This window comes from Bos indicus, chromosome 23, assembly GCF_029378745.1.
Source record: "Bos indicus isolate NIAB-ARS_2022 breed Sahiwal x Tharparkar chromosome 23, NIAB-ARS_B.indTharparkar_mat_pri_1.0, whole genome shotgun sequence".
Taxonomy (NCBI): domain Eukaryota; kingdom Metazoa; phylum Chordata; class Mammalia; order Artiodactyla; family Bovidae; genus Bos; species Bos indicus.
The window spans coordinates 46,361,722-46,385,337 of NC_091782.1; the positions used below are offsets into that span (position 1 = coordinate 46,361,722).

The 23,616-nt window shown below is 38.2% G+C and overlaps 1 protein-coding gene across 10 annotated transcripts in view; it reads right to left on the reverse strand.

The window, feature by feature from the left end:
- HIVEP1 (HIVEP zinc finger 1) overlaps positions 1-23,616 on the reverse strand; it is a 136,636-nt gene that overhangs the window by 42,353 nt on the left and 70,667 nt on the right. For all 10 annotated transcript variants that reach the window (XM_070778384.1, XM_070778383.1, XM_070778389.1 and 7 more), the window contains one exon: positions 14,215-14,268. In XM_070778384.1, the coding sequence (XP_070634485.1) occupies positions 14,215-14,268 (54 nt within the window). The remainder of the gene's footprint in view (positions 1-14,214; positions 14,269-23,616) is intronic.

The following is a 23,616-nucleotide window of genomic DNA, read 5'->3' on the forward strand; positions in this document are numbered from 1 at the left end:
TTGGCTTAAAGCTCAACATTCAGAAAACTAAGATCATGGCATCTGGTCCCATCACTTCATGGGAAATAGATGGGGAAACAGTGGAAACAGTGTCAGACTTTATTTTTCTGGCCTCCAAAATCACTGCAGATGGTGATTACAGCCATGAAATTAAAAGACACTCCTTGGAAGGAAAGTTATAACCAACCTAGATAGCATATTCAAAAGCAGAGACATTACTTTGCCAACAAAGGTCCGTCTAGTCAAGGCTATGGTTTTTCCAGTAGTTATGTATGGATGTGAGAGTTGGACTGTAAAGAAGGCTGAGTGCCGAAGAATTGATGCTTTTGAACTGTGGTGTTGGAGAAGACTCTTGAGAGTCCCTTGGACTGCAAGGAGATCCAATCAGTCCATTCTAAAGGAGATCAGTCCTGGGTATTCTTTGGAAGGAATGATGCTAAAGCTGAAACTCCAATACTTTGGCCACCTCATGCAAAGAGTTGACTCATTGGAAAAGACTCTGATGCTGGGAGGGATTGGGGGCAGGAGGAGAAGGGGACGGCAGAGGATGAGATGGCTGGATGGCATCACCGACTCAATGGACGTGAGTTTGAGTGAACTCCGGGAGTTGGTGATGGACAGGGAGGCCTGGTGTGCTGTGATTCATGGGGTTGCAAAGAGTCTGACACGACTGAGCGACTGAACTGAAGGAAAAAGATGTGAGCAACAGTGTTAAGTATCACATTCAGATAAACAGGATGAGACATGAAGCTGCTAGCTGTGGGGGTCACTGGGATTTCATTCTGTCAATAACCTGAGTGGGCAGGGAAACAGATTCTCTTCTAGAGACTTCAGAAAGAAACAGGGCTCGGCTGACACCTTGACTGAAGCCGGTGAGACCATGTGGGGCTTCTGACCTACAGAACTATAGGATTAAGTATTTCTTGAGCTGTAATTTATTAGACAGCAATAGAAAATGAACACAGGTAGCCACTGGGCACATGTGACTATTTAAACTTAAAAATAGTCTGTTGCTCAGAAAAGGAGTTTGTATGTTCTCTGACCGCAACAAAATTAAATGAGAAATCAACAGCAGAAAGACATCTGGAAAATCCCCAAATATTTGGAAATTGAATAACATATTTCTAAATAGCGTAGGGGTTAAAGAGGAAGTCATAGGGGAATTAGAAAAATCCAAACAAATCTTCAGAGCACTAGGAAAACACGATAAGGAATATTTACCATGCCAATGATAGACAACACTCAAATCAAACACTAGAGAAATCTCTAAAGGTGGAGTCAACAAAAAGATTCTTGTAATAATCACTATGATTTTTAATAATTTCTCCAGATCTAGCCAATACAATAACAGAATTTTTAAAAATGAGATACAAATGATGGTAAGGAAGAAAACAGCATTATTTGCACATAACAGAGGTTTCCTAGAGTACCTAGGAGAAATAGCTGAAACTCTACTATATCTAATAAGAGTTTCAGGAAGTCAGCTGTCTACCCAAAACATACATGTATCTTTCACTCATACCAAAAACAGTTAGAAAATATAATGAAAAAAAATTCTATGTATAACAGCAATAAAAATAGAAAAATGCCTAGAAATACATTTTGCACAAAATATTCAAAACCTACAGAAAATTTAAAAGTTTTCTGATATGAAGGTGTTTACAAAATGAAGAAACATACATGTTCCTGGAAATAATCAATACTTTGAAGATATCAATTCTTTTCAAATTTATAAACTTTATACAATTTCAAACAATGTTTAAAACTTGCTTTTTAAAAAAATATGACATGATCCTTGTGTGGCCGAGGTCCAGCTTCAATGAACCGGCTAGAAGCTGCCCGTTGTGAAACTTAGGGTTAGTTAATACCTCACCATACTTATTTATTCCACTATAAGCTGTCTAAATTTGATGAAATTTGCTTTTTCAGCTGTTCTACAAAATTATTTAGGTAAATGTGGCATGTTGATTTTTTAATGTGTTTATCTAACTGTAGTGACATTTTCTACAATGTGTTTTATCCATTCCATAAATAATAACCACATTGGGAATAAAAAAAACATATGACATGACTCTATTCCTCACTTAGGAGAATAATATTCTAAATGAGATAATAAAATTCTGAAAAAGAATTATGTAAAGACATCTACATGGACAGAGATTAAATAGTATTTTCTCAAAATGAGATTAATGGTTAAACTTGAGAATCCGTAGAAGGACTATATATGTATTTAGTATATGAAAATGTGGCATATTTCAAAATAATTGGACAGAAGTAATAAATTTGAGAAAATAAGGTCCAAAAGTTTCCACAAACTCATGAAACACGTGAGCCTACAGATTCTAGAATGCTCTAAGTCACAAGCAGGATAGAGACACAGAAGCCACACCCACGCACGTCACCGTGAAACTGCAGGAGTCCGAGACAAGGCCCGAAAGGACTGCCTTCAGACGAGTAATAATTAGACTCGCAAGCAGACATCTCGACAGGAACAATGGACTCAAGGAAATAAACTGCCAGACTCAAATGTTATGCTTCTGTACTTGGATTAAACGTGTTTTTTCAAGAATGAAAAAGAAATAGACATTTTCTAATAAATGAAACTTGAAATAATTTGTCACAACAGACCTGCATTAATGAAAAATGATGATTATTCATGTAAAATAAAATTATCCCTCATGGGAAGCTAGAGATGTAAGACAAAGTAAGTCCCAAGTTGATTAATACATGTAAAAAGAAAGATGAGTAGCAGCTGTATACAAATTGTAAAGAATACATGTGGACTCAAATACACGATAATAATAGCATGTAAATCAAAAGCAGGGTAAATGGACACACTCAAAAGAGAGGAAGGTACTAATGCTATGAATGCAGAGCTGCGAAAGCTTAGAGTCAGTATCTAACGCAGCAGCAACCTCTGGGGCACCACCCTGCCTCATTATAGGCACATCGAGAGAAGAGCAGAGTGGTTCGTGTGGTATCAGTGAAGAATAAGTTTAGCTTCCTAACAAAAAATGGATTCAGAGGCCTTGACAATGTTCCTAAAGGGGGATATACACTGCAAATCAATCAGAACAGAGCAGCAATTCTGAACAGGACCTCAGCCCTGAAAAGAAAAGCAGGAATGGGATATAAGTGGAATTTGAAGTCAGTTCCTCCCAGTAAGACCAAGAATCATTTACTTAAGGGTTTAAACAGCGCAGGACACAACATTAACTTTTATTGTATAACAAATAGGCAATGGAATACATTTTTAGAAAACTGTTCAAGAGAAATAGAAAAATAATTATAGGGTGAAGAAGGGAATCTGAATTCATCATTAACAGGCTATGACACAGAAAAAAGGCAGGAAATAGAAAAAGAATACAGATTTTAACAGAAAAGGAAAATGTAATAGAATAAACACATACTAAATTTTATATACTACAAAATCTTGGATAAAATTTAAAAATTCATAAAGTTTAAAAAAATCAAAACATGATGGGATTTGAGTACAGAGCTGGCAAATCTTTGCCTGTCACTGGAGTTCCATATTTTTAAATTCATCACATACATGTATTATTCACATACAACTAACGTGCGGTTCAACCCCAAAGCAAGAAGTTAGCAAATTAAGAACCTAACAAATACCTGCTTATTTAGCAATAACTTAAAATATAGATCAAAATCTAGCAGGTAGAGATGAAATAAATACTCAAAGTATTTATGTCAGTAATCATACAAAGGCAAATAAATACTGTGGAACTTTTTTATATATAAAAAGAAATTTTTTAAGCAGTCAATATAATTTCAGAGAAATGATTTTGATTGCAAAAATAAAAAGTAAAACCAGAGATATATCAAATTGAAAATTTTTAAAACAGAATAAGTAACAATTCTGTTTGAAAATTTTAATTAAATAAAAAATCAACCTAATCAATAATAAATGTTCTCAGAAATGAGAAAGGGAAGGATACAGCAACAATAAAAATTATTTAAACTTATGAGAGAAAGTTATACTCTATCTTAAAATATTTGGATACTTGTATAACATACAGAATATAAGAAGTTATAAATACAATCAACCCAAGAAGGCACAAACTTGAACAGGTCTCTAATTAGCAAAGAAAATAACAGTACATCTCCTGAAGACATAGACATGCTCTTCTTCCCTCACAAACGCTTGACTTTCATATAGTAACGTTTCATATTAAATATAAGGAAACACTACCAATTAAGTCACAAAACAGATTTAATATTACAGGCCAGTCTGGGTGCTCAGAACAGCCAAATAAATATTTGCCCAGTGCCTACTATACACACCAGGAACCGCAGGAGGTGCCAGTGTATGATCTTGGGCAAAAGGGAACCGGAGGCTCATCCGTGTGGCAGGGGTGAGGCAAAGAGCTTAACGGGCTGAGATCTCGTCGGCTGTTAGGAGCTGTCTTCACACTGAAGAGACACAGGTAGCCGTGGAAGGGTTCTGTTACCAGTTACTAAGTGGGTCACTCGGTGCTGTGTGGTGGGCTTCCGGAAAGGAGCCCACATAGGGGCCTCCGCGTTCTGGTGCAGAGCCGCACTCCCAACGCCATCTGCCAAAGCACGTCCTCACTCACTGAACATCCAGCTAGGCGCATATGGTACTATATACTTTTGCTCTCGTTTAAGTTTTGCTCAGTCCTCTTCCGGCCTTTTCTCACTCACCCACAGAGTCTCATTTTCTTTTTCCAAATCTCTTCTTGAATGAAATAGCTACTACAGTATCCCAAGCTTGGTGGTTGGTGCAGAATTCTAAATCATCATCCTTAAAAATTGATATTCTTCGTACATATAGCACAGCCCAACAAAACACATCTGAATAGTGAGACAGGAGTAGAAGAATGCTCTGTTTCAGTGAAATTGTCCTCTATTGCTTGCTTCCAATTTTTAAAAAATTTATTTTCTAAAATTCCTCGCAGCTGTTCACCTATTTCCAATTGACTCTGCCTCCCCCTTGCATTTATTTTCTGCTCCTTCTTCCCCAGAATTGTATCCTTCACTTCCATGTGACATAGGTATTGCCTTCTCTCATCTGAGTAAGCATGAGAAAAAGAACAAGTCCCCGTGTAGGCAACAGACGTCTGAGCCTGCCTCTTTTTTTTTCGTTCTTTTGCCCCACACATAGGTCACAGAAGCAAGGCTGGGGAAAAGCTTAAATAAGTCAACCACAGCACAGTACACATTATCCTTTTAAGTCACCCTACAACAGGACTCATATAAAAAAAGTAATATTGAAGAGGCATATCCATGAGGTCAATTATCCCAAAAGCGAAGATGGTAAATTAAACATAATCTGGGTCCTCCCCCCTTTATCATTCTTAAATGAATCCCCAAGTGAACCAACAGAATGAGACCCATTCCTTTGTTTTCCACCATCCTCGGGGATGCTGTCTTCAAAGCAGCTCACATCCACATCTCATAATCTGAGCTGTTTTAAATCTCTCTTGTCAAAAAACGAAACAGTGGACATAAACACAGACTTCAGAGAACCTTAAACAAATGTGTTTTGAACATTTTAATCTCCCTGAAATCCTGGTGCATCTTCTAATCACTTATAAAAGCACCCTGTCCTCCTTTATCTGTCAGTCAAATTTTCCCTTCCTAAATGGTATGAGATCACTGTGTACCTTATAATCCTTAACATTTTGAAGTCAATGGAAAGGCTATAAAAGTGTGAAAGAATGCAAGCCTTTCAATGAGTCCTATAAAAGTAACATCTTGTTAGCTATTTTAGCTTCCAATTTAATAAATGATTACTCAATAGAGAGTAATCAATAACACTGTTAAGAAATATATTGAGAGTTTTGCCTCTCATAATTTGCAGGAAGCAAGTTTCTTGCATTTCAACACCATGAACAGAATATTTGCTTATATAAAAGATGGTTTGTTTATCATTATGCAAATCATCTCTTATAAAACTGGCATAGTCTAGTTGTGAAGCAATGACCTCTTGGGATTTAGTATTTTTAAATCTCAAGATATTGGCAGGATTGACACATGATACTTTAACTCATATACATGGCACAAATAATTAAAATAATACTAATTTTCTGGCAATCTGAGCCATTAGCATTGTCTATGACACTAAAAGAACACTTCAGGAGATCTGCATATTTAAATCTGAAATTCCAAGTAAGATAATATTAAAAGAAAAAAGAGATGACTTTCTTTTCTAAAAAATAGAAAAGCTGTAGCTGTTTTCCCAAGGGAAATTTGTTAGGCACTGCTGCCAGTCTACATAAAACCTCATGAATTTTGATTCCACCAATTCAGATTTTATGACAATTTGCACAAGAGCTGGGTTAAAGCTCATAGGTTCCTTTAAGGTACAGACTTTTTCTTCTTTCCGCTTTCTAGGGCGAAAAAGAATGGGTGATGCATTAATAAAAAAAATTGCTGAAGAAAAAAATGAATTAATAACAACTTTATAAGAAAAATATGATAAACTTTTTTGAGCATTTAATATTAAGAAAGTAGAATTTATAAACATTTCAATTAAAAATAAACATCCACTAATGCTCATTTAATTACATTATTTCCTGGTAATTAATTTATAAACTAGCTAGCATTACTAATACTGAAATAATTAAACTGCATTCCTTTAAAAAAATTCTCTAGTTCAGACATCTCACTAACATATTACACTAGCCTTCCCACTGGCTGTATCAGTGTGAGCTTTCATTCTGTAAAGTGCTAATACCTCTCCAAGTTTATAACATTGTAAGCAACCCAACCAAGTTTTGTTTTATTGCACAAATTTTCTCCCAGACTGTTTTAAAACATTTTAATTTTATCTTGCAGTAACATTATTCGTTTCAATTTAAGAAAAATCAGTCCAACTTTTCCATTATGCCACCTAAAGTTTAGTCTTAACTTAGGAAGGACTTCATCACCCCTAATTATGGGAACATGCTCTCATATTTCCTTAAGTATACTTAGCAAAATTCTTAAGGAAGAAAATTATCACTGGCGTAAAGGTATAACCTTATTAACATAAAATACTATTCCAAATCAAACTTCATTTCTTTCTTTTTCAATATCACATTCAGTATTTAAAAAAGAAAAATATAATGGGAGTTATTTTTCAGTCCTTGAAAACTTATTCATGTTATAAGGAGTTTCAAAAAATTGAGGAAAGTAGGTGAGCAAATGCTAGCTTTCGTACTGACCCGCTAATCGGAGTTCACAATCTAGGTGTCTGCTCACTAGAGTGTCACGTTCACTTCTGAATTACTCAGTCTAGTTTTACATAGGAACCTAACTTCCCTCAAGCTTCCCCAGATAACAAGAGGGTAATTCCAGGCAGTACATTATGCCTATGTTAACAGAAATTCTGCTTGTCAAGTGACTCTTTGGAGCAAGTCTGAGTATCACAGGGTTATTTCAGCAGGATAAGTTGCTTACTGTATTTCTTAAGCCATAAATGACGTATATGCTTAGGACTCTTTATTCTCATATACATGATAAAACAAAACACTTTCTGGTGACTAGAGTATATAATTTCAGAGTGATAGCTGCTAAAAGGAAAACTACAGATATTATGGTGGTGATTTTAGGATTTTGTTGTTTGAGACATAATAATATGAAAAATCTCAATGCAAGCTGACCTAAAGTCTCCACCCTTTTCTATACCCATTGTTGGACTCCTACTTTTTCCTGAATCATTACAATATTTTTTTGAAAAGGCGATCTCTTCACTCAAAGGATTAATTTAGAACAGAAGTAACTACTATAGATTCAGCTGTCATTAGAACACAGCTCTCGTCCAGTTACAACACAGAATAACAGTAGAATAGCACAGACGTGCTTGCCCCTTAGGAAAACAGCTATGACAAATCTAGACAGTGTATTAAAAAGCAGAGAAAGTACTTTGCCTACAAAAGTCCGTATAGTCAAAGCTATGGTATTTCCAGTAGTCATGCCTGGATGTGAGAGTTGGACCACAAAGAAGGCTGAGTGCTGAAGAATTGATGCTTTTGAACTGTGGTGTTGGAGAAGACTCTTGAGAGTCCCTTGAACTGCAAGGAGATCAAGTCAGTCAATCCTAAAGGAGATAAGCCCTGAATATTCATTGGAAGGACTGATGCTGAAACTGAAGCTCCAATACTTTGGCCACCTGATGTGAACAGCCAATGCATTAGAAAAGACCTTGATACTGGGAAAGATAGAAAGCAGGAGGAGAAAGGGACAACAGAGGATGAGATGGTTGGATGGCATCACCAGCTCAATGGACATTACTTTGAGCAAGCTCTGGAAGATGGTGAAGGACAGGGAAGCCTGGCGTGCTGCAGTCCATGGGGGTCACAAAGAGTCGAACAAAACTGAGTGACTGAACAATTATTATAGATTCAACTATCATGAGAACACAGCTCTCTTCCAGTTACAATGCAGAATAACACAAACTTGAAAATTCCTCATCCTATGTTACAGTCCCTGGGATACAGTTATTGAACAGCTTTCAACTTCAGCTTTCCCATCTTTGTAAAATGATGAATTTTTCTGTAAAATGCTGAATTCTTAAATTTCTAATATAAAATCTAGGAGCATTTTTATACACCATTCCCTGAAATTTTTGATTACACTGTATTCAGATACAGAGAGCAAATTATTTTAGAAATACAAACTGATTTCAAAAAGCAATTAATGTAACAGTGCAATTAAGTCAGAAATCACTAACAAAAAAAATAAATAAAACCTGCAACCATCCCTAAGGGAAAAAAATTCAAATTCTATTGAGGGAGTCAAAGAAGAAACCAGCACAAAAATTAACGGAAGTAGCAAATATGAAACTATGTTTAATGTAACCAAAGCAATGTTTATAAGGAAATTAATAACTTCCAGTGATTTTAATAGAAAAGAATAAAGACTTAAAAATAAGCACAGTTAGCAACTTAGGAAAGAGGAGAGTGAAAAAGTTGGCTTAAAGCTCAACATTCAGAAAACGAAGATCATGGCATCCGGTCTCACCACTTCATGGGAAATAGATGGGGAAACAGTGGAAACAGTGTCAGACTTTACTTTTTTGGGCTCCAAAATCACTGCAGATGGTGACTGCAGCCATGAAATTAAAAGACGCTTACTCCTTGGAAGGAAAGTTATGACCAACCTAGATAGCATATTCAAAAGCAGAGACATTACTTTGCCAACAAAGGTCCGTCTAGTCAAGGCTATGGTTTTTCCAGTAGTCATTATGGATGTGCGAGTTGGACTGTGAAGAAAGCTGAGCGCCAAAGAATTGATGCTTTTGAACTGTGGTGTTGGAGAAGACTCTTGAGAGTCCCTTGGACTGCAAGGAGATCCAACCAGTCCATTCTAAAGGAGATCAGTCCTGGGTGTTGTTTGGAAGGACTGATGCTAGAGCTGAAACTCCAGTACTTTGGCCACCTCATGCGAAGAGTTGACTCATTGGAAAAGACCCTGATGCTGGGAGGGATTGGGGGCAGGAGGAGAAGGGGATGGCAGAGGATGAGATGGCTGGATGGCATCACCGACTCGGTGGACATGAGTTTGAGTGACCTCCGGGAGATGGTGATGGACAGGGAGGCCTGGCATTCTGCAGTCCATGGGGATGCAAAGAGTCGGACACGACTGAGTGACTGAATTGAACTGAACTGAACTGACCAACTTAAGAAACCGGATAACAGAGTAAGCCCAAAGAAGAAGAAAAGATAATGCAGAGCAAAATGTAATGAAACAGGAAAGTATTATACAAGATGATATCAAGAAACTGAGAAGTTACAGTAAAAGGGGAGTGGAACAGAGAAACCTTTGGCAAGACTAATCAACACAGAGAGAAAAGGCATAAGTGAACAGTGAGAAAATGGAGACACAACTACAGATCCCACAGCAATGAGAGAAAGAATACTATGAATGACTTTTTGCCAATATACTTAAATGTCTAACAAAATGGATAAATTATAAGAAAAATACCTGATTGAAGAGAAAAAAAGAAAGCTGGAGTAATTATGGCAAAACCAATACAATATTGTAAAGTCAAAAAATAAAATAAAATAAATAAAAAATCCAAAAAAAAAAAGAAAGCTGGAGTAATTATGGCAAAACCAATACAATATTGTAAAGTCAAAAAATAAAATAAAATAAATAAAAAATCAAAAAAAAAAAAAAGAAAGCTGGAGTAATTTTATTAAATACATTGACAATTAATCTCTGACAAAGGAGGCAAGAATATACACTGGGGAAAAAAGTTTCTTCAATAAGTGGTGCTGAGAAAACTTGACAGCTACATGTAAAAGTGAAATTAAAACATTCCCTAATACTATACACAAAAATAAACTCCAAATGGATTAAAAACCTAAATGTAAGACTGGATACTACAAAACTCCTAGAAGAAAAGAAGCAAAATATGTTTTTTCATAAATCACAGCAGTATTTTTTTGGGGGGGAGGTCCATCTCCTAAAGTAAAGGAAATAAAAGTAAAAATAAGCAAATGGGACCCAATTAAACTTGAAAGCTTTTGCACAGCAAAGTAAACCATCAGCAAAATGAAAAGACAACCTATTGAATGGGAAAAAATATATGCAAATAATGTGACCTATGAGGGACTAACCAACATATATAAACAGCTCATATAACTCAACAGCATATGAGCTATATATGAGCTCATATAACTCAACATCAAATAAAAAACCCCAAACAACCTAATTAAAAAATGAGGCAAAATAAGTTAATAGACATTTTTTCAAAGAGGAAATGCAGATGATGACACAAAGTTAAGACTTTCTACCAAGCAAATATTGGGATGAAATGGAGACTAGTATACAGGTTGATACAAAAGTACATATTAGCAATGTGCCAGTTCTTAAATTGGCTATTAGAATCAAAGATTACCATGCTATTGTCATGATGTTATAATAATATACATTATATATACTAGTATAAGTACTATGCATTAAACATATGTGATAATACATAATATTACACACATATATAAAATATATACACAGTAATATATGACACTGCATATATATGTAATAATACATATTACATATACTTACATCGCTCAGTCGTGCCCAACTCTTTGCGACCCCATGGACAGTAGCCTGCACCAGGCTCCTCCGTCCATGGGATTTTCTAGGCAAGAGTACTGGAGTGGGTTGCCATTTCCTTCTCCAGGGAATCTTCCCGACCCAGGGATCAAACCCAGGTCTCCCACATTGATAGACAGACACTTTACCGTCTGAGCCACCAGGGGACCTACTAATATAAGTACTATGTATTAAACATATGTGACAATATATAATATTACACACACATATAAAATATATATACAATAATATATGACACTGCATATATATGTGATGATATATATTACATATACTTACATGGATTATTTTATGGGTCAAATATTGTGTGATAAAAATTTAAAACAAAGTATTAAAATCAAAGTTTATTCATGAAACAGCACATAAAAGCTCTCCTAATTAACTGATAATTTATTTCTTCCCAGTTCACTTTATGCATATTCATCATTACATCTGTGACATTCACTATTTATTTTATTTAAATCTCACACAATGATTTTAGAAATAGTGTCAAGCACAATGGATATTAAAACCAAGTATATAGCACTATAAGGATGAAAATAAGGACATTATAGAGAATTGATGAATGCTGCTTTTTATATTTATCCCCAAATTGGTTAAAACCAAAATAAATAAAATTCAAGCCATCTGATTTTCATTCATAAACAGAAAGAATAAAAGAAATACGCTACCATAATTTAGTGCACTTCTTTATTCTATTGGTATATAATGAACAAAGTCAGTTTCTCTGTCATCATATTGTACTACACAGATTAATCTTTCCTTAAAATACTAGAAAACAGGAAAGATATCTTTTTAAAATATACCAATAAGCAAGGTTTGTTTTCTTTAAGAGCCTACCAGTATGCTAAATGCTTCTGAAGATAAATTAGTTACTTGTCCTACTGGTAAGAAAAAGAAGAGGGAAAAAGAACCTCCAATGGGTTAAGGACTATAGCCATCTTCAATTGACACAAAGCCTTAGAACAAAGTAGCAATTAAAGAAAAAAAGGCAGATGTAGAAAAAGTTAAACTTTCAGGGGGAGATCACCAAAAGTTGGGAAAAGTAGTGAAAAAACAATCTACTCTAGATGACCCATAAATCAATAAAAACAATAAATAACTCCAAATTTCTAAAGTATATTCTACAAAAGAAGAAAAGGATTTCCTTTCATCAAACCAGACAGTTCAACAAGCAAAGATCTGAGAAATCTCAAGGACCTTTGTTACTCGAAAAGTTTATCTCGTGTTGTTAAAGACAAACTGATATTATTCCTCAATTATATTTTGGAGCAAAACTACTTTATTTTTAATTTGCCCAGAATGCATATGTAAAAATGAAAGCTGAGTAGTAACACTGGCAGTGAGCTGCACAGAACAATGCTTGCTTGGTATTCATCCTGGGTCTTAAATAAATGTAGCCTGCCAAATGCAGCCCTGGATTACTTCAACCTCATTATCCCATTTCTTTTTCTAGAACCTCTGTTCCATTTCCTCTCTCCTATCAGACACTTGGTTCACTGTTTTTAAAGCTCTTGGCCACAGGGGTAGGAAAGAAGGAAAAGTAAGACAAGAACACATTTATATTGCTAACTGAAGCAGCTCTAAACCATTACTAGACATGGAAAAGACTGACCATGACAAAGTTTAAACTCTTAGGTTCTTACAGCCTGAATGTCTCAAGTGCTTTAGGATTTCAGCAGTGTGCGGAAGGGATCTTCAGCCAACCTTTCAAAGGGATGGCCTGGCTGTGGTGACTTCTCAACTCTTCTTAGATCATGTTTTGGCAAGAGTGCCAATGAAGGGTCGTGTTTAGTATGGGCTTTCCAGAAATCCAAGGTAAGTGGTGAGGGGAACAGATAAAGAGGGGAAATACTTTTAAGATGTCTGCACATCACAGTGGAACTGCTCAGACCAGCCCCAAACAGCCCTGGAGGCTGCAGAGGCTGGGCCAAGGGACGGAGACCGTGGACAACCTGAAATTATTTCCACCAAAGGCATCCACTTAGGAACCGCTGCTGCTGCTGAGTCGCTGACTCTTTGCGATCCCATGGACTGTCAGGGTTCCTGTCCATGGGATTCTCCAGGCAAGAGTATTGGAGTGGGTTGCCATGCCCTCCTCCAGGGGATCTTCCCGACCCAGGGATCGAACCAGAGTCTCCTGTGTCTCCTGCATCGAAGACAGAGTCTTTACCACTGAGCCACAGGGAAAGCCCAGTTAGGAATCTACTTAGATTAAAAAAAAAAAAAGAACAAGACTTTCCATTGGAATCCTACACGGCTGAATTTTTCTGCCAAAATATCCTGCAGTAATAAGAAGATAGAACAAGCACAAAGCAAAAATAAATCATGAAATCTAAATGCCATAAAGAGAATCTTACATCCTTTTCATCAGTTTTACCCATTAACATTAGAGCATGTTCGAACTCTATCCACCTTCCTGTCTTCCTCCCATTCCACAGACTGTTCTACATCAAATGTCTTTTTTCAGATTAGCTTAGAAAATAATCAGTACGCTTTCTGTGATGAAAACCACTTTTTGCTTGTAAGCTTTTTATTCCTTATACAAAATTTACCCATGAAAACTAAGTAAAGAACAAAGATCCAGATAAATAAAAGTTAATCAACTTCCTCTGCCCCTTCTCTCACCACTGCAACAAATCATCACAGTCAACTGAAATAACTAACGTTTTTTTAAAAAGCTGCATAACATCCCAAAATATGAAGGTACTACAACTGGGGCAACTATCCCTACACTGACTAGCACTTGGGTTATTTGGTTGTCTTAGGCTTTTGTCACATCAAAAAAAAAAAAAAAATTCTCCGCCACTCGAGCACACATAAGCACGCATATACGTGAACACAGCCACCAGTACGCATTATCGTGGCCCTATTTATAGCTATGTGACAGTCTCCCAAATAGGACTTTCAGAAGATCTGCAACAAGCTGTCATACTCCCCGCAGCAAAACAGTTAACATCTGGGAAACGGTCACAGAACATGCTACGCACTTAAAACATTTCATAAAGCAAAGGCCATCAACTTTTAGGTATCAATCTTACATTGATTCATTTAGAAAGGCAGCAATAATAAGGTATTTATACAGGAATCTCTGCAAGAATAAAGCCTATACTGGGGTTGATTTTAACTTACCTTTTTTTGACACTTCTGCCCCATTTAGTTCTTTTTGTGCTTCTTCAATTTTGTCTAAGAAAAACAAAAAAAGTATAAATTAATTCATCATACACAAATAAGAAGACAGCAAAACAAATATATTACTTATAAGTGGTACCTGACACATAGTAATAAATATTTGTTGAATGAATTATTTATGAAACAAATACGTGTAAGCTGTTAAATAATAGAGTCCTTTTAAAATTATAATTTTAATTAAGTCTTAGTCACAAGGGCTACTTCCAATTGTTTTCACAATGCAAATAATTAGTGCGTTTTAAATACTGAATCATAATTTTAAAATGTTTAGCTGCCTATTCAAAACACATAAAAATAATTCTTTTTTTTTTAACGAAGACATACAAATTTCACTGATGAGTTTCAACAAATGCCGACTGGCTTAGAAATAAGTCTAAGCTGAGTTCATAGACGGCCTAAGACTTAAGTCAAATGTGGAAGAAATAAAAGGATGAACAATAAAGGAGGGGCTGAAAAGCAGCAACATGATACTTTTGCCAACAGTTGGTTACAGAATAACCACCCATGAAGTGTGAGGGTGGAATACTGAAGAGGTTCTAAATAAAAACTAAGGTCCTCCCTGGTGGCTCTGCAGGAAAGAATCCACCTGCAATGCAGGAGACTCGGGTTCGATCCCAGGGTTGAGAAGATCCCCTGGAGGAGGGCATGGCAACCCACTCTAGTCATCCTGCCTAGAGAATCCCATGGACAGAGGAGCCTGGCAGGTTATAGTCCATGGGGTCACAAAAGGGTCAGACACGACTGAGCAACTAAAAAACAGCAACAAATACACAGCATTTCTGCAATCATCAATTTTAGATGAGCACAGTTCTGAAAGAAGCAATAACTAACAAAGAGTTGGGGCGGCTGCCTTCCAGAGCTGCAGCTCTCCCATCTGAGCTTTGAGCACAACTGGATTTGGTAAGGAAGCGCACGTTCTACGTTGGTAACAATTAATTTATATTTTTATAAGGATATACATATTTGATGATTGACAGAAACCAATTCTAAGTTTAATACAGTGGTCTAAATACTGACTGTAACGGCAAAAGTTAACACAATTCCTAGGTACTATTCTGTACTGAAATGGATACCGTAACCATAATGATGTAACATTTCAGCTAGTCCACTGGAGTACAGTTTAAATGCTTTCAAAATATTGGTATGTCAGCCATTCATACCTCCCAGTATCCACTATCAGCTCCCAAAATGGTCACTGATACTAAACACCATCGCTGGCCACGGAAGATGGCATCCTCCCCTCCACAGGCCCTTCCGTCTCTGGTGCAACCTGCCTCTTCCCCCATCAGCCTTGCCGGAAAAGCCAGAAACTCAAAGAACCTTCCATTCACTGAGCAAACTTCTTTCAATTGCGTATTGATCCATCCAGCCTGCCTTATCAAGGCAGACGGGGAGCATGAGAATGAAGGAAACAAGCCACAGTTTATCACAAGTACATCTTCATCCCCACAGCAACGTCCTATTTGCTCCCTGCTAATTAGCAGATCCAGAGTAAGAGTTGAGGGGAGAAGAGACAGTCTTTGGAAAAAATACCAGTTTTTCCCTCATTTGCAAGCTTTTAGTTATTTCTCATGAAATGATGAGTAAAATGAAACAGTAATGGGAAAAAAAAGCCCTTAATAAATGCAGAAAGTAGATTCTGTATTTAGCAGTACTTTTACTTCAAAAGAATTCCAAATGTATGACTGAAATTTATATTAATATACATGACAAAAGCACAAGGCCCACTTTTTCAAAAATAAATAATACTGAGTATATTGGAGAGTACATTGGAGATATTAAAAATGTAAATAAGTATTAAATACACAGTCTTTGAGAAACATAAAAATGAAAAGCACTATTATTTCCATGCCAGCAGTTTGTCTAAACTTAAGAACCATAAATAATATGTATGTATATATTGTATTGATATATATTCATGGCAGTAATGACTATGTGTAAGAGTTTGTGCATACATAATTTGGTATTATATAATAAAACAACTCTTTATTAATAGGATTAACTGGGGCTCCAGGCAGCAAAAGCTCATGATTTAACACATATTTAAAGAACAGTTTCTGTTTAGTATATTGAAGTTTGGCCACCTTCTATTTGTACATGACAAATTCTTGCAAAAATGACTTCAATTTACATCAGTAGAATTGGGGTATCTACTGTGTTAGGTATAGGCATTTACTTAAATGCCTTTACCTCGAACTCTAATTCAATAGGTAATTACAGTCTTCAATGACAGAGTTTATAACAGTCATTATGAGCTCTTGCCTCACTTTTTAGAAAAAGTCCTGTTTATATTTAATCTCTGTTTTATGATTCTCCTGGTAAAATATGATGTTTTAAAGACACTCTCCAAAGCTACAGAGAAAGTACTCATTTATTATATGCTCTTAATTGGTCCAGATAAGGTAATTTACTAGTGTTTAAAAGCAACATTTATCATTTTTTTCACTATGACCCAGAGTAAGGAATGTATTTTTACATTCCAACCAATTACACATGTGTGTGTATATATATTACATGTATACATAATTCAGAAACCAACTTACCCATACACTAATTTCTGTCCTTTCCTATTAAAAATGAAAAAATGCTGCCTTGCCCAGACGCATTGGTTCACAGCCCCATGCTGGACAGCAAACCCATGGCTTGAACCCACAGACAGAAAATAGTTCTCAGCCAAGGGCTGCGCCTCCCAGCCAGGACACCTCTCGTCATAAGCCTTGATGAGCAGGGGGGTACGTGTTGTTTAGAACAGGATCTCAGGTTCTTAGACACCTTCCATCATGCCCTCCCCAAGGTCACTGTTATCCGAGCTCATAATTTCATAAAAACTACACATTCAGAAATAAATAGTAGTTTCTCAGCTGCTTCAAAATAAAAACAGATATATGTGCAAAATGGACATTCACACCATGTTGTTGCTGCTGCTGCTGCTAAGTTGCTTCAGTCGTGTCCAACTCTGTGCGACCCCAGAGACGGCAGCCCACCAGGCTCCCCCAACCCTGGGATTCTCCAGGCAAGAACACTGGAGTGGGTTGCCATTTCCTTCTCCAATGCATGAAAGTGAAAAGTCAAAGTGAAGTCACTCAGTCGTATCCGACTGTTAGAGATCCCATGGACTGTAGCCCACCAGGCTCCTCCGTCCATGGGATTTTCTAGGCAAGAGTACTGGAGTGGGGTGCCATTGCCTTCTCCAACACCATGCTGTTAAATCTAAAATAAGTAACACATTCTTACTGTAATGAGTTCTTCCTGTATTTAAATTAAGATGTAATTGTAATTAATTCAACTTTTACTAAATATGCTTGGAGTTGTCACCTGGAAAAGGTTCTGGTAATACACGAATGGATCCATAATTGTCCCTAAGATCCAGAAGAACCCGTGGCCGAAAGAGTGACAGGCTTGGGGAGAGACTGCTGACAGCGTAGGTTAAAGTCTGGTTCTGCAACTATTAAAAATGTGCTCCTTTTGATAGTTTGTCTTCTCTGGTAAAGCAGAGAAACTATTTGTTAACAGTACAGGCTATAAACAAGTTTGTTTAATGCCTTGTATATTTTAAAGCTTTTGTTTGTGTAAGAAAACAATGCAAAACTTTTATTTTCACCACAGGTAAATAACTGTAAATAAAGGAAAAAAAAAAAAAAGATCTATTTGTGAAACATAATCTGAAACCAGTGAGCCAAAAAAAAAAAAAAAATTCCTGGAGCCCTTAGGAAACCACCGTTCTTTTGGGGTTCTGGGAAGAAGATGGGATCATTAAAAACAAATCATTTATAAAAATAAAACAATCCTCAAATAAGGATTTGAAGGCAATGGCAACCCACTCCAGTATTGTTGCCTGGCAAAGCCCATGGACAGAGGGGCCTGGTGGGCTGCAGTCCATGGGGTCGCTAGGAGTCAGACACAACTGAGTGACTTCAGTTTCACTTCTCACTTTCATGCACTGAAGAAGGAAATGGCAACCCACTCCAGTGTTCTTGCCTGGAGAATCCCAGGGACGGGGGAGCCTGGTGGGTGCCGTCTCGGGTCGCACAGAGTCAGACACGACTGAAGTGACTTAGCAGCAGTAGCCCACTCTCTGACCATTTTCACCCTCCAATGAAAGGGAGGGGGTCTCCTGCACCATCTCAGAGTCGCAGCACCCCTCCTCAAGAGCACGAGGATCCAGGACGTCAGTTTTGGGGACCAACCCACCAAACTGCTAGGACTTGGTTCAACAACAGTTGTCTGTTTTTATTGCATTGACTGTCTACCTGGTGGCAGGTACACAAGGAGGAACTAGAAATATAAAGTGTAAAAAAAAAATGGCTCTGCATTTCAATACCCTTTCAACAATCATTTTAATACCAACTTGATGGTAAATATAAAGCCCAATTCCCTGGCTCAGCGAACGAAGTTCTCCGTGGACCCACTCCCTCGTCTGCGGCAGCAGCCACACCTCTGTGTAGGTGCCCTCGGGTCCCCAAGACTCTTCCACCCGCAGGCCCCCACCCTATCGCCTCGGGATATCAGCTCCTGGAGGAAAACCTGCTTTAACACCCCCCACAGAGCCACCGCTGCTGTGGGGAGGATCCGTTTCTCCACTGCTCTGTTGTCTCATGAGCGTTAGCAGTTACGACAGTAAGGGGGACTGAGTGATTTGCCCACGGTAGAAGTGCTGACAGTAACCTGCCAAGTGACGGGGAAAGCACGGGTGCATTCTGGAAAAGGGAAAAAGGAACAGGCGCCCACAAACTGAGCACTGGCCTTCGGTGGTTCCACGTAAGAACCTGGAGCTTTATCTTCCTTAAGCTTAAAGATGATTTCTGCATTGCAGAAACTGCATCAGTGCCCTGAAAGGGCACGTGAACCAGCTGTTCCTCACGCCTTCCGACCTAGCGAGGAGTTAAATGATCACCCCAATTCCAGCAGCACCTCCTCCTTGCCTGCTGTTCTGACAGGCACCCGTAACCTCTGCTCTGACGCTCAGGGGGTCCCCTCCTTCACGCAGCCAAATGGAAACACTAATAGTAGATTTTTATGAGGCAGATCCTAAGGAACTGTAAAAGGCACCTCTGTTTACGGAGAGGGAGACCATCTGATTGAAAAAAGATCACCGTATGTGATTGCACTATTTTTACTACTGAATAAGCCTAACTCCCACGTCCCGTCATCACACGTCAGCACCAGCTCCCTATTCTCACTGGGAACTGCTCGAGCTATTTCAATAAGACTAAATATATGACCATGATGTAATATGAAAAGTGCGCCCAACACCCATAACCACATATACGTGCTCTTCTAAATGACGGTCCTGGTGCTCACTACTAAATCAGCTAAGTAAGCCTACTTACTTAGTTACTTGTAAGTAAGTAAGTTACTTGTAGGTAACACATTTTAACCTGTAAATTATACCTTTCATATTTCCAGATCTGCCAAAAAATGATAGTCTAGACTAGTAGTATTTCAACCTGAAAAGTACGGCCTGAAATAAGCGGGGAAAAAAAAAAAAAGAGCAAGACAGTCAACTCTGCCCTAATGAATGTGAAGACTGTGATTAACAAGTTCTAGAAAAATGTAAAATTACTCAGCTTGTCCAGAAAGAGAAACTCAACTAGAATAACTAGAGAAGACTGAGAAAGTAACCAGGGAATAACACAGAATTACTTTTTTAAGGTTAAAGGCCAAGATGGTCTTAACAGATTCTTACCAATTCTGAAGAATAAACATTTCTCCTAAACTGTCCCAGAGCACAAGCTAACACAAAAGGTGTTCTAAATAATTTTTAAAAGCTGCTACAACCCTGCTATCAAAATGTGACCAAAGGGGCAGAAAAATCAACACTACTTAAAAATCTCCCAAAGGAATATAGATTTAACAATCCACACCCAGACATACATTCCAAGATTAGAAAGCCATACCCAATGAGGGTGTAAAGTAAGTCTGCAAAGATATCTCAGGATTGGTGGTGGTGGTGTAGTCCCTAAGTCATGTCTGACTCTTGAGACCCCTTGGACTAGAGCTCAACAGGCTCCTCTGTCCATGGGATTTCCCAGACAAGAATATTGGAGTGGGCTGCCATTTCCCTCCCCTGGGGATCTTCCCTACCCATGTCTCCTGCATTGTAGGTAGATTCTTTACTGCTGAGCCACCAGGGAAGCCCATTATCCAATATTAGAAAACATGTTATTATCATCTGTAATAGGATACAGGATGGGTGTGAGGCGGAAGGCAATTTAAATAATGTTCAAAATGTACTTGATTAAAATATTTATCTTTAGTGTGAACAAAAAGCAAAACAAAAAAACATCAATGATAAATAAAACAGGTTACACGTCATCATATTAACCAAGTGGTATTCTGATACACATCCCGAAACAGAGAGACTAGCCAATAACCTGTGATCACTTCTTTTCAGAAGCCTTCCCTGACCTGCTCCTCAGGTCCTGGTCTGTGCCCCCAGCACAGAGTTCTCAGCCCCTAGGCATCGTTCACCATGGGATATTCTGAGACCCTGTGTACGCACTTGCTTTTTTCATTAAAGCGATTTCTTATTCAACAGAGCACATAGGTGCTTAGACCAGTAGACCCTCAAAACGTATTTGTTCAATAAATGAATCACTATTGCAGTATTTACTACAGCATTTATGTTAACAATTACTTGGGGACAATTTTACATGTAAAACTATAAGGGACTAAAGAACTGTGATATTTCCATAGAATGGAATGTCGGGCAGCCATTTAAAATACTTTTGAAATACTTATTGAAAGGCAAAAACGCTCGAAGTATATTAAGTAAAAACACACTGTGTCACGCAGATGTCCGTGTATATACACACATACACAATTTCTGTAAAGAGGCTCAAATATAATGATTATCTGAGGGTAGTACATTAATAGTTTTAATGCTATTTCTATTTTCTTCAATTAACAAACTACCTATAATAAACATTTCAATATAAAATATTATCTAAATTTAATAAACACTAAAAACCCTAATACACGCACGCATGCTAAGTTGCTTCAGTGATGTCCAACTCTTCATGAACCGACCCTGTGGACCATTGCTTCCGTGGGGGCTCAGACAGTAAAGCGTCTGCCTGCAATGCCAGAGACGTGGGTTCAATCCCTAGGTCTGGAAGATCCTCTGGAGAAGGAAATGGCAACCCACTCCAGTACTCTTGCCTGGAAAATCCCACAGAGGGAGGAGCCTGGTAGGCTACAGTCCATGGGGTAGCAAAGAGTTGGACACAGCTAAGTGACTTCGCTTTCACTTTCATGGACCATAGCCTGCCAGGCTCTTCTGTCCATGGGATTCTCCAAGTAAGAGTACTGGAATAGGTTGCCATGCCCTCCTCCAGGAGATCTTCCCGACCCAGGGATTGAACCCACGTCACTTTTGTCTCCTGTGTTGGCAGGCGGGTTCTTTACCACTAGTACCACCTGGGAAGCCCCTAAAAATGTGATTTAAATTATTTAAAGAAAAAAAAAGTCATCTGTAAATAGGTTCTAAATTCCAAATTTCCAGATCATATGAAAGACTCCGGGATAATTTCTAAAACATAAAAACATTAATACGCTGAATGGTTCATTTGGTTCAGAATATATTTATTAACTCCTGTGGGCTAGCACTAAGGATACACAAAGATGAACAACCCTGCATGAAGGAACTTGGAGAAGTAAACAAGCAACCCCTCTCCATGCGGTGACTGTGTGACTAAGTCCATGGGGAGCTCAGAAGCATGTGAATGCGACCGTCTTGCAAACAGGAAGAATGGTCCTGAAGCACCTTCATGGAAGAAATAATACCAATGCTGTGCAAGCAGAGAAGCAAATGAGAATTCCTGTCTGGAGGAGGAGGGAGCTCAGAGAGGGGAGGACAAGGAGGCTGCAGAGGCAAAGACGCAGAAAACGAGTCAGGAACTCATCGCAGTTTGTAACGTAAACCTGAGACAGCAAGTCTAAAGACACGCGATTTGAGAGCCACCTTCTTATGTAACTGGTTGCTAAAACCATACCATGGAGTAGGTGGAAGCAAAAATATAACTATTCTATGAAGTAATTTGGCCATAAGCATCAAGATCTTTGAGACCAATCTCTGCATTTTCATATGCTGATTCAAGTACTGATTTTAGACTAAGACAATGAAAGGAGTGGAACAAAGTATCACTGTAGTTTCCACAAAGGAAAAAATTTATTTATTAATAAATAATCAATGATACCTAGAATATAATAGATACTCAATAAATACGTGTTGAATACTTGAGAAATGGTTTAGTAAACTGTGGCACCTTCAGACAACAGACTATTATCATAGAACTACTATATTATAGGCTTCTAGGAAGACTTACTGAATCAGAAACTATAGGAATGGTGTCCCAGACTGCATAAATTTTTAAAGCTTTGCCAAATGTTTTAATGGGCCACCTACCCTCCAGTTAAAGATCACTGGTGGGATGAGAGGTAGAGGAAGAAAAACCCAAGAAAAAGGCCAAAAAAAAAAAAAAAAGCTGAAGAAATTAGGAGAATCAGAAACAATTTGGCCACAGAAGGTCAAGAGAACAGTATTTCATTGACAAATGAGAAGATGATGCAACTGAGGAAGATGGAAAAAGCTTCTCCTGGATTGAGCAGTTGGAGGTCCCAGTAACGCTTCCTGAAGCCTTGAAGTGGAAAGAGAGGCTGGCGGGCAGAGGGGGGAGAAAGTGATGGGACAAAATAGAACAGAACTGTCTTTTCAAAGCACTCAGCAAAGAAGAAGACAGTGAACTTGAGGTCCGGAGAGAAATACAGCGCAAAGGAAGGTTGTTTGGTTTGACGTGTTTTTCAAGGGTGTTTACAGACCCAGGCCACTGCTGTTGTTTACACGCTGTCATATCTGACTCTTTGCGACCCCATGGATTGTAGCCCTCCAGGCGCCTCTGTCCCTGGGATCTCCCAGCAAAAACACTGGAGTGGGTTGCCTCAGACCCAAGGGAAGGAACCAACACACAGAGAGGAGAGATACAGGCAAGAGTTGGGATACGGAGGGCAAGGCTCTGAAGAAAGCGGAGGCCAGCCTGGAGTCTAGGCCGCGGGTTGATTTTGAATAGGGAAACACCCAGGGCGATGCTCTGAGGTCAGAGGGAAGCACAAGAGAAGGGTGGGTCATGTGAAAAGTCTGCTGATGAGAAGGAAGTTGGAGGGAGTTCATATCCAGACTTCACAATTGTATTGAGATAACATCTGGATGCCTAGAAAGAAAACGGAGTTTAGTGATTATGTGTCTGGAAAGTGAATCTAAAAGCGACGTCGCTGAGTCCTGTCCGACTCTGCAGTCCCAGGGACCGTAGCCTACCAGGCTCCTCCGTCCATGGGATTTTCCAG